Below are 12,072 nucleotides of genomic sequence, written 5' to 3'. Positions count from 1 at the left end.
GTTTCTTACTTAAGATTTTATTCTCCATATCGCCACTCATCTGCATTTCAGCGTCTTGGGTTTAACCATTTCATGATTAACGTTGCTCTCTTAATGCCCTTTCTCCCTTCCATCAACCCCCACTTCTTGTTCTCCCTAAAAGCTGCAAATTAGCAACCATTAAATCTGGGCCAATTTGAACATATTAGACTGATTGGTTTTACAATGTCTGTGGTTGGAGATCTTTTCAGTGTTTCATCTGAAACGCATTGGGGGCGCATTGGGTTTAAAGTCTGAAAATAAACCCAGTATTTTATTTTATGTCAAGTTAAATTCTATGGATCGTATTAATTTTTTTGCTTTTACAGTGCCGAGCGAGCCCCCACAGAACGTGAGAGCAATCTCGGTGACGTCGGATGAGGCGGTCATCACGTGGTCGGAGCCTCCGCGCATGACGCTGCATGGCGTGCTGAAAGGCTACCGGGTTGTGTTTTGGTCCCTCTTCCCCGACGGAGGTGGGTGCTGTGGGGGCCGGGCCCAGTGGCCGATGCAGAGTAATTATCACCTATCTCATTCTAAAATTCACCAAAATTCATCCTCATAGTCGCGTACCTCTGTGTCAGTGCTGTGAACTTGTTTGTTTACCCTTCTCATGAAGCATCTTTTGTTTCGTTGCACGTGTTTCTATGCAGTGTCTTGCAAACGAGAACGAGTTTAGCTTTTTCACATTTTCAAGTTTGAGCTTTAAACCTCAATTTATTTTCTTGGGATTTTATATAATTGACCAAAACAGTGAGGAAAAACGTCACAGGACAGAGAGCGATCCACACACACTCAAAGCAAAGGGCAGTTTAGAGAGGCCAGATAACCTGACATGCATGTGGTTGAACACTGAGACAGCCCACAAATCCATAGGAATTAATGCCATATAAACTCAGCACATTGAGGGCCAATCAAATCTCATTGCTGCAAGGAAAATAGCTGAACAAGAAAGAAAAAATTTGAATTTTCAATCACTATTGGCGACACAATCCTTATCAATACCATCGCTGACTTATGATCTTGTAATACCATGCAGTCCTAGTACAAATGTTCTTGCAAGGCACTGCACATTTGTGCAAAATAAATATATACATATATATGTATATTTATCTTTATTTATATAAATATTGATATATGTAGTATATATATATTTTTATCACCATCCTAGCTTACTTAGAGCAATTCTGCATTAATTACAGTCCTAAAAATTTCTGATAAAAACAAAATAAATAGCTGCAGGTGATGAACACGCAAATTTTTCCGGTCTTTTTTTGCCTCAGAATGGGGAGAGATGCAGAACATCACCACCACACGCGAACAGGTGGAGCTGCGAGGGCTGGAGAAATTCACCAACTACAGCGTTCAGGTTCTGGCCTACACACAGGCCGGTGACGGAGTCCGCAGCAACGTCCTGTACATACAAACACGCGAGGACCGTGAGTGTACAGTTTCTAATTTATTTGTCTAAACACTGTGCTCAAGTCAAGAGACACGTTGAATAGGAGGCAGATAACAAAAAGCGAACTGTGTTGTATCTAGCCCATGACAAAAGCCCATTTGTGTTGGGAAGCTCCATTAGCGGTGCTAATGAGAATTAAGAGGCTTTAGGTCCACGGCTCGAGGCTGAGGGAGGGCTGGCGGTGGGAACGAGGGGGGTGGAGAAGGAGCAGGAGGAGCATCCAGCATCCAGGAGTCAGCCATCAGCCCCGGCCCGCATCCTCTCCTGCCACAGGCGCAAAGATTAACTCTGCATGGATTAGAGAGAATTAATTTTGTGCTTACACCATTGGAGGCGGGATTACAGCCAGATCCATGTCTCTTTATAAAGAAGGAGGAGGAGCACAGTGGATTGAAGATGCAAAGACAGAAAATTGATCATTCGGTCGTCTTGGCTGAGCAAAAAATAAATAAATAGTGATGAAGACTTTCTTTCTGATGAAATAAAGAGGTCTTTGTAATTTTCATTTGTTTGGGGTGTGACACACCCTCCCATTGACAAACCAGCACATACTGCATCCATAATGGGGCTGTTAATGCAGCACCGCTGCGCCTCTCATCTTCATCATCATTTTGGTTGTGCTAGCCGTGCGTAGCAGACAGTCCGCCCGTCTGTCTGGAGTCTGGGGCAGATTTTGGGCACCAGATGGGACTTATCTTTCCCCTCTCACTCTCTCTCTCTATATCTGCCACTCCTACTTTGACATGGCGGTCCAGTAACGATAACGATCGCTGGCTGCTCTCTGATAGTCCCATTGGAGACACAGCTACCATTCTCCCCTGGACTTCATCCCCGCCTCCCTCCTTTGAGCGCTCCCCCGCTGCATCAACACTTTCTTAGTTAATGTTGTTTTCATGCTGACTAATGTCATGTGTGGGGTTGAGGAGTCAAAGGGGTATAAGTTGGGTGAATGGCTAGATCGGGGGGCCTCTTGGAGGATAAAAAGAAGAACTGGGGGATGGATTTATGGGGCTGGGTCTCCTTCTATAAACCCCAGATGAGGCCCACTGTCAAGCTTGAGTTATATTTATGGAGCAGATTGAATAGGCTTGATTGGTAGCGCCATATACTGTACAATCAATGTGAAAAAAAGCTTCTTTTGTTCTCCCTTTTGAAGCATTTCAATGTCCTGATGTGTTTTTGTAAAGTGTGACTCCTTCCCTTAAGCGCCTTCTTGAATCATTATCTTGTAATCAGCATTAAGCAGTGTCCAGTGTCAAGCTGAAGTGGCTAGTGGCGGATCAGACACTAAGGTCTAATCTGTTTGTGAGCGCGAGAGTTAAGAGAATGCAGGGTGTCACAGAGTCAGAACTGCTGACCAGCGTCTGAAAGAACATATGTCACTGCCGTCCACCCAAACCGAGTCCTTCCAAGTCCTCCCAGAGCGGCTTAGTGTGGGATAAGATGACCAATCTGCAAACAAGCCTGCTCACTTTAACAGCCATCCCAACAAGCGATCACACACAGGGCAGGCCTGGATAATAAGCGAAGCATGCTGCTGTGTGGAGGCCCTGGAGGACACAGGAGGTCTTCAGAAGAGCCTATTTTAATTGTTATGTTAGCAGTGATTTAATGCAGTCAGTTTTGGGTTTTAGCAGGGGTCACGTTTCCACAGTGTCACTGAACACATCTGGACAGTTCTTTCTTGCACTTTTCTTGTAACATAGATTTTATTTTATATGTGGTGTATTCTTTGACTAAAAATAGTGTTTGATTAGAAGCAAAAAGACACTTTTGCTAATCTAATGTGTCCTCAGGAATTTAACAAACAGTAAAAAGAAGAAATGATTTATAAATATCCTATTGCACAAAACTATTTTCAAGGTGGCATAAAAACCTTTTCCCTGACAACAAGTTATATGCATCATTCATTAGTAAATGATTGCTGCTACAGGCTTAGAAGCAACTTGATAAAAAGTTTGGCTTTAGTATAGTTTCATAACCTCATATCGTTATGTTGATTGATAGGTATATATAAACCATTTCCTGACTACCACAGCTAGAATATGTAGCCGACTGTCCATTGACAGCAGTTGTTTTAGGTTAAAAAGCTAACAGTTTTGACTTGGAACAATAACACTTTTGCTAATCTAGCAAGTTTTACTTTAGCATTACCATCGACACTAAACTAGCTAATCTAAATTCTTGCTCCAACTCATACACTTACTAATTTGCACAGATTATGATGGTTATTCAGCTTCTATGCACTACAAATCTGGAACAAACTTCAAGAAAACTGCAAAACAGTTGAAACACTAAGTTCCTTTAAATCAAGACTTAAACTCAACATAGAGTTGCTTTTGAAACCTAATCATGAAACATTAATCAATAATTTGATGTAGAAAATGTACTGTTGACCATGTGTTCTATGACTTTGTATTTTTGGGGTTTTTTCTGATTTAAAGCACTTTAAATGCCTTGTTGCTGAAAGGTGCAATACAAATAAAATTTGATTGATTGATTCATATAAATTTTTACCAAGTTGTTGTATTTATTCATAGCACAACTCCAATAAACATATCTGCGTTCTCTATTGGACACCATAAACAACAAATGAGAACAACGCTTCACCGAACCAACATGTCAGTAAAATTTTAATCTAAAGTTACATTTATTACCAGAACAAATGGTAAAAACGATTAGTAGAAGTTTTTACCCATTTTTGAATTTTAGATGTACAAACCAATGTGGCTGTAATCAGCCACATTTTTATTTTTATTATGTATTTGATAGCCCTTATAAAAGGACAAATGTAAGAGAAGAAATGATCACAAGATGAAATCAGTGCGCTTTCACTTACTCTTGTATTGAGTGTAGAGAAGCAGAACACAGAAATCTATTTTCATACAATTCTCAACCTTTCTAACTGCAAGTCATTTATACTATATTTTTTATACAAAATCAAGTATTTCACATTACAGTTATTTAACGATATTTAAACATTTCACTCTGAATTATTTAAGTAATGTTTTTATGGTACAGTCAGAACTAAATTAATAATTTAAAAATAAAATATTTCCAATATATTTCCAACCAAAATGATGAGAAACAGTACATTGCTTGTACTACTTCACAAAAATCACAAGTTATTATTCCAATTTAAACAAATCAAACTGCCGGATGCCGAACGGAACATGAGGCCTACTGCCGTTAGCAACAGAGCTAAGCTAGTTAGCCAAACACTCTTCGCACATCACATTAAAGCAATATAAACTAAATACATACAAATTCGCACATACAGGGTTAGCATTCATCCACATATCATTCTCCTGGGAGTTAGATCCCATTTCTTAACTTATAAAAGGACAAATGTAAGAGAAGAACTGATGACAAGATGAAATCAGTGCGCTTTCACTTACTCTTGTAGTGCGTGTAGAGAAGAGCGCACTAGTCCCCCTAGTGGACTCTTTTGATTATGGCGCCAACGCACCCCTCTTCCAGACAAAGGACCCAACTACATTCCTTACACACCCAAAACCAAATTAAATTAATGCAGAACCAAAACAGTTCGATCTTATATTGACAAGATCAAATGAGTATTATGCCCTGCAACATATTAACCTTGTAAATCCCTTTTATAGTGTATATACTGTATCTTTTCCTGACTAGCACTGTGAACACTATTGTTGAACCAAATGTGAATTAGAGAAATAACTACATATGTGCTCTTTATTTATTTATTTACTTATTTATTTATTTAGGCTTAGGTATCTCATGGTGGCTTTTAAGAAAATTATTGTATCTTCAGTAGTGAACTAAACACAGCTTAATGCACAAAGCAACATTGATCAAGATTGTCAAATCATAAGTGATGTTTGCGATCCTTTGGTGGCCTCCAAGTCAAATGCTGCTTCTGGCCACATAAAGCCTTCAGCAACCTTTGAGCATGCATACTCGTGCACACATATGCATATGCATTCCTCCGTGTGCTAATGCTGCTCTCTGTTTTTTTTTTTTTTTCTGCAGTTCCCGGTCCACCAGCCGGCATCAAGGCAGTTCCTTCCTCTCCAAGCAGCGTGGTCGTGTCCTGGTTACCACCTCTGAAACCAAATGGTGTTATCCGCAAGTACACCATTTACTGCTCCAGTCCAGGATCTGGGCAGCCGGTGAGTCCTTCCTCTATGGGGGTCAATAAAAAAAATGCCTCCGTTGCTTGTAAAAGCAAGTTGATAAAATCAGCCAAAGGAAATGATTAATTTGTCACCACTATAATTAATTGAACCTTTGGGTGTGTGTGTGTGTGAATCTTTGCGCATGTCTGTCTTTCACTGTGTTTGCACCATTGCTTTATTTCCTGCCCTCCCAGATGAACAGATGAGGTTGTCTTGGCAACGTGATGAGACGTAGATATGCAAATGAGGCTGAGAACAAGCTCACACATGCAGACTGCCGCATCAGAAACACACACACGCACACACACACACACATACATCACATTTTAACATTTTCTATTTATACACGTATTGTGGAGCGTTTTCAATTTTGGCTAGATTATGTGCACATAAACAGCAAAGCACGCAGCGAAGTCTGATATAAGGAATGGATCTCACTTTCTTATTATTCGCAAATATTCCTCCCTCCTTGTGCATGAGTGCCATGTAAATGAGCATGGGCAGGAAAGGGAGGGAAGGAAAGGCAGGAGGAGGGGGGTAGAGGAGGCTGAGAAGGAAAAAGAGGCACACTGATAGAGGTAGGGAGACACCACAGGGAAATAGGGAAAAAGAGAGGGATGGAGGGAGGACAGGCAGGGTGTAAGGGAGGAGTAGAGGAAGGTATCAGTTACATCGAGATGAGAGTGCTTTTGTCCGTCTTTTCATTATCTCCCTGTATCACTCCCTGGATCACCACAACACCACCGCAACGCTGGAGGAATGTTCGAACCCCCCTGTACACACACAAACACACACACATATATCACCCCTTTTCTGTCCATCCATCCTCTCCTCTTCACCAAGTAACACAGTGAGGGACAGAGGAGAGAAAAAGGAAAGGCAAGCGGTGAAGGAAATGAAGATTAACGCCGAGAGATAAACCAGTCAAAGGAATAAAAACAGAAAGAGCTACGAGTTTTTTGAACAAGCTATTCTGGGGTTTTTGTGTGTGAATTTAAGTAAATGTTCACCTTTTAAAATGTTTCTTAGTGAATCGTATGGTAGATTAGATTTATTAAGCAGTAATATTTTAATGCTGAAGACTTGAACTGATCTTACAGTTTCATCTTTCAAATACTCTTGTGTGTCTATTTATCATCTATTTCGACATTTTTAATGAAAATATGAGTGAATTTTGTACGAAAAAGAAAATTAATATTTCTAAATGTATCAGAAAAATGATTTTGCTCATATAACAAATAATAAGGAAGTGGTCTGATAATGTCTCATATTGCTGTGTTTCTTATTTCTTCCAGCTTGTTTAGTAGACAGGCAAGTAAAAAAAAGTTCAAACAACGCTCTTACATTAATATCAGGGAGAAATTATATTTAAAAATACTATGTACATTGAAAAAGAATTGAATTTGAGATTGTTATTCAGAATTGCCCTGTGCTGTTCATAATTTAAGAACCATCGATATTTCACTTTTACAGTAAATGTGTGTATTTTTATTTTTTGAAATGCTCAAACAACAAGTAACAAAATCCTAGAAAAGAGACTGAATTCTAGAAATCTCCAGCATGCCTGTTATCTATGAATCCTCACTGATAAACACTGACACAGGCTAGATTTTTTTATTTTTCAGATTAAAAGCATAGCTGCAAATTGAAATAAAATATCCGGTCTGTGCCATAAAATGGTGGCGATAAATAACACCTTAGGTTGTTTTAGAACATTAATAGAAAACACTATTGTTAAAAATATAGACGTAAGATTAAGAATTTAAAAGAAAAAAGATTCAAATATGACTCTTTGGTTTACTACACATCGCTGAATATACAGCAAGACATTCATAAATAGTTTCATCAGGGTTATATTTCTCCCAACATATATTACTAACAGAACTGTGCTATGCTGAGTGTGTTTTCTGACCCAACAATTAACAAAACGGATTAACAAAGACACTTGATTCACTCATTGCAGAATTATGACATAATGAAGCGATCAATCAAATTACAATCCATCATCAAACAGTCCTGAACAGTTTTCTGTCTCCAGCATTCAGAGAATCCAAACATGCACAGAAATGGCTGCCTCTCAGGTGCATGTCCAGTCAGTAAACTCAGAACAGCGACATATATTCTTCTGTTATGCCTTTTGTAGAGCACAGTCTTCCAGATAGTATACCCTATCTAATATCTGGGCTCTCGTTCTAAATAAAGTTGATTCACTTTTGAATTCTCACCTTGTGATAAAAGCAAGCACCGATATGCCGAAACCGATTTGTGGTTTTCTCTGAGGCCTGATCTATCGACTCTGACTTCTGACTTTGACCAATTCTCTTTGTTTAGATAAAACATGCAAATTTGCTTTGTTTTAGTTTAATAGTTAAAATAACAAACACTTACCATGAACAAATACAAGTACTGTATGACAAAGGATGTTTATTTATTAAAGCATGAGTTGAATCAAACTTCATGCTGTTTGCTTATCCAGTTGTAAACTGACAGTGGCAGATATTATTTTAGTTTTTATACTTTCAAAAAAACTAGTAAAAAATATTATGTTTTCATTTTCTCATGTGGTCTTATTACACGTGTTGAACCAAACCTGAATTCTGACTTGCAATATGTCCAGTGTTTGTTTCGCGCGCCACCACTGAGCCTGTCCTGTTGCTGCGCTGTGAGGGCCTCCTAACATGACATGGCGTGCTCTCGTTCCCAGGCGCCCAGCGAGTACGAGGCCAACCCCGAGATGCTCTTTTACCGTATCACGCACCTCAGCCGCGGCAAACAGTACCACATCTGGGCCGCGGCCGTGACGACCGCCGGCCGCGGCAACATCAGCTCAAAGGTCACGGTGGAGCCTGCTGGGAAAGGTGGGTCCTTCAGGAGAGCCCGCGGCGGAGGAGACGTGTAAAGAGAGGCTGTGTAAAGGTTATGAGGGAGATCTCCTGCACCCCAGTCACTTTCATCCCTCCACCGTCTCCTCTCTGTCTACTTTTTCTGGCTATTGATTGACAGCTGTGGTATTGATTGAGTTGTCGGTACGTTGCAAGGAATGCTGTTGTTAATTATGTGGTGATGAACACAGGCTATCTAGTAAAATGACCCCCGGGGAGAGAGGAAGTAGGCAGGGATCAATCGAAGGGAGGATCTATGGAGAAAAAATAGACTGACCCAAGTGGCCTGAGGAGGGGGGTTGCACTGAAACCCTCCGCTGCATCTTTTTTATTCCTTCTGATGCAAGTGAAGGCCTTTCCCTCCAGGCGGTTCAAAGCAGAAAACAGCACACACAGACAGACTTTGCAGTCCATGTCAAAGGTTGAAGTGTTTCTTGTCTGTCTCTACAGTTCCGGCAAAAATCCTCTCCTTCGGGGGCACGGTGACCACGCCCTGGATGAAGGAAGTCCGTCTGCCCTGCAGCTCGGTCGGCGAGCCCGCCCCCACCATTAAATGGACCAAAGACAGGTCAGACCCCTTAAACACAACTCATGTCTGAGTCATGACTCACTCAGATGGATGCTGCTGCCGCTTCAGGAGGGAAACTGAAAATAATAACTCTGTTTGACTGTTTTCCTCCTCTCATCAGCGAGGATTCTGCCGTCCCAGTGACGGCCGACGGTCAGCGGCAGATCTTGTCCAACGGCACGCTGGTGCTACGTTCGGTAAAAGCCGAGGATTCTGGGTACTACACCTGCACGGCGACTAACACCCTGGGGTTTGACACCATCATTGTGAATCTGGTGGTGCAAGGTAAGAAGAAGCTGTTTTCTTTGACTTACTAGTTGAAGGTGGCTCCACACTGACTCAGTGTGTTTCTGTTTGCGTGTTCAGTTCCTCCTGACCAGCCTCGTCTGACTGTCTCCACCACCTCCACCTCCTCCATCACCCTGGCTTGGATTCCAGGGGACAATGGAGGAAGCTCTATCAGAGGTACTCGCCCTTCTGGTCCGCTTGTTCATTCTTTACAGTTATTCTTAAAACAAACGTTGCTCCTGAGATGATTTTTTTTTCTGCCAGTTTCACACTCTTGAAGTGAGTTGCATTTGAAAACAAGTGCTATTCGTGTATGAAGAGGCGAATCCTGTACTGACTGCATCCGTTCCAAGCTCGCTGTCGCCTCCTGGTGTCCAAACATTGCAGCTTCAGCTTGATCATTGGCTTCATTGACAAAAACTGTGTTGTGCGCCTGCAGGATTTGTGCTGCAGTATTCTGTGGACAACACAGAGGAGTGGAGGGATGTGTTCATCAGCTCCAGCGAGCGCTCCTTCAGGCTGGACAATCTGCGCTGCGGAACGTGGTACAAAGTCAAGCTGGCAGCCAAGAACAGCGTCGGCTCGGGTCGCATCAGTGAGATCATCGAGGCCAAGACGCACGGAAGAGGTGAGAGGAGGGTGTAGGAGCAGTTTGACAAATAAAGTCTCAAGCAGTAAATTAATGATAAACCAGAGTATATACAGACATATTCAATAAATGAGAATGTTATTGAAAAGCCCATTAATTTCAGGAACTTTAGCAGTAAGTTAAACATGGTGATTACTACAGGTAATGGAAACATTATATTTAGAATAAAAAATTACAACCATTAAAAAAAACTATTTTTAAAAAACAGAAATGGGGGCTTACTGAAAAGTATCTGTCAACTTTTAATCTGACAAACAAGACTCATTGAAACTTGTGTGTTAATTTAGTGAATATGTCGGTAAAGTTCTAATTTGGGATGTTAAAGATTTTTTTAGGACAATCTGTCAGTGCAAAAACAAGTTCAGTGAACTTTTAAAACAATAAATGAGTGCAAACATTTGAATTTATTGTGGATTTTCTCCAACCAAATATACATTCACCTGAACCACCAAAAAGCTTCTGAGGGCTCTGGAACGCCTTGCAACGTGACGAGTCTGTTGATTTTCTGCAGCTGGTTGTTTCTCTTTGCTTGTTAAAATTATAAACGCATATTTTTATTTGGCCTCATTTATTAAATTGATCGAAATAACATGAACGGCTCATAAACGCAATAAGGGTCTTTGAAGGAGATTTGTAGATTTACACAAACTGGGAAAGTCTTTAGGAGATATTTTTTAAACAACTGCTGATTCCAAGATCACAACTTTTCCAAGATCTGAAAGTGGATGCCAACCATCTCCATGAATTGAAAGAAAATTTCTTAGAAAGTTCCTCAAACACATTTTACAGTCTAATTAAGTAAAGAGAGCATGTTTAGAGGAGTCAGTTTGAGTCTACAAGCACTTATACCGTCTCTCAAGCACGGTGGTGGAGTATCATCCTTTTGGGTGTTTGTTTTGCTGCCAATTATGGCGTTTTGCTAAAAAGTGGACAGATCCTGAAGTCGGAGGAATACCTCCAACTCTTTCAGCTTCTTCTTAAATCCACAGCTAAGCTGACACAGCTGTGAAAGGTTACGGTTCAGTAATGGCCTCAACCTTAATTTTGTCAAAAACGTGTTGATCATGTATAAAAAGCCACACAAAAAACAGCCTCTTTAAATTAGCACTACTAAGAGATATCAGATATACAGAATTAAGTGTTGATGGCTACAAAACTTGCAACTTGCTGAAGATATTTATCCAGACATTACTGGGGCTGTATGCACATATATGAGCCTGTTTTTATAGATTTGTGAAAATCTACAATAAATTCAACCCTTGTATTCAAAACTCATTGTAGATTTTTTTGCTATATAATTATTCCACCATGGTAAGAGAAATCTTAAAATGCCCCAAACTGATTTAAAATTCATGCTAATGTTGAGTGGCTGTGACCTTGCCACCAGCCTTATTTACAGCATATGCTTACCAAGTCTCAGCCTGTTTCTCATCTGTTGCTTTCTGGTGTCTTCTTCTCTCTCCAGAGCCGGTGTTTAACAAGGACCAGCCGCTGCTCACCCACATCAACTCCACTCATGCGGGACTCAACCTGCAGGGCTGGACCAGTGGCGGCTGCCCCATCACTGACCTAATGCTGGACTTCAGGCCTAAAGGCACCTGGGCCTGGCAGAGCCTTAAGGCCAACTCCACCAATCAGCTGTTCCTCAGCGAGCTTCGCGAGGCCACATGGTACGAGCTCAAAATGAAGGCCTGCAACAGCGCTGGCTGTGGAAACCAGACCTCCCAGTTTGCTACCACCGACTATGATGGCAGTGAGTGTTTTTATTTCTCCTTTGTTTTCCTTTTCTCCTTCCTGTTTCTGAATTTCAATTAGTCTTTGTTGCTATTTTTTTCTAACTCTCCTCAGGTACGATCCCCCCCATTAAATCTGCCCGTGGAGAGGGGGACGACGTGAAAAAACTGTTCTCCATCGGCTCTCCTGTCATCCTGGTCACTCTGGGCGTGGCTTTGCTCTTCATCATCCGTAAGAAACGCAAAGAGAAGAGGCTTAAACGTCTCCGGGGTAAGAGATAGAAGAGATAAATCTGTTGAATAGATTATTGTAACACTGCG

At 41.1% G+C, this 12,072-nt stretch overlaps 1 protein-coding gene across 2 annotated transcripts in view; it reads left to right on the top strand.

Annotated features, from left to right (window-relative positions):
• LOC102220915 (Down syndrome cell adhesion molecule-like protein 1 homolog) overlaps positions 1-12,072 on the top strand; it is a 71,095-nt gene that overhangs the window by 53,547 nt on the left and 5,476 nt on the right. Inside the window, exons 18-27 of one of the 2 annotated variants that reach the window (XM_023342780.1) lie at positions 348-494; positions 1,302-1,457; positions 5,486-5,625; positions 8,336-8,489; positions 8,964-9,081; positions 9,203-9,366; positions 9,448-9,546; positions 9,809-9,997; positions 11,484-11,771; positions 11,867-12,022. In XM_023342780.1, coding sequence (XP_023198548.1) covers positions 348-494; positions 1,302-1,457; positions 5,486-5,625; positions 8,336-8,489; positions 8,964-9,081; positions 9,203-9,366; positions 9,448-9,546; positions 9,809-9,997; positions 11,484-11,771; positions 11,867-12,022 — 1,611 coding nt within the window. Of the gene's footprint in view, positions 1-347; positions 534-1,301; positions 1,458-5,485; positions 5,626-8,335; positions 8,490-8,963; positions 9,082-9,202; positions 9,367-9,447; positions 9,547-9,808; positions 9,998-11,483; positions 11,772-11,866; positions 12,023-12,072 lie in introns of both variants that reach the window. The other variant, XM_023342779.1, reaches the window with a different exon arrangement.

This window comes from Xiphophorus maculatus, chromosome 11, assembly GCF_002775205.1.
Source record: "Xiphophorus maculatus strain JP 163 A chromosome 11, X_maculatus-5.0-male, whole genome shotgun sequence".
Taxonomy (NCBI): domain Eukaryota; kingdom Metazoa; phylum Chordata; class Actinopteri; order Cyprinodontiformes; family Poeciliidae; genus Xiphophorus; species Xiphophorus maculatus.
The sequence above is the reverse complement of the archived record's forward strand: the minus strand, read 5'-3'. Positions and strand labels throughout refer to the sequence as shown.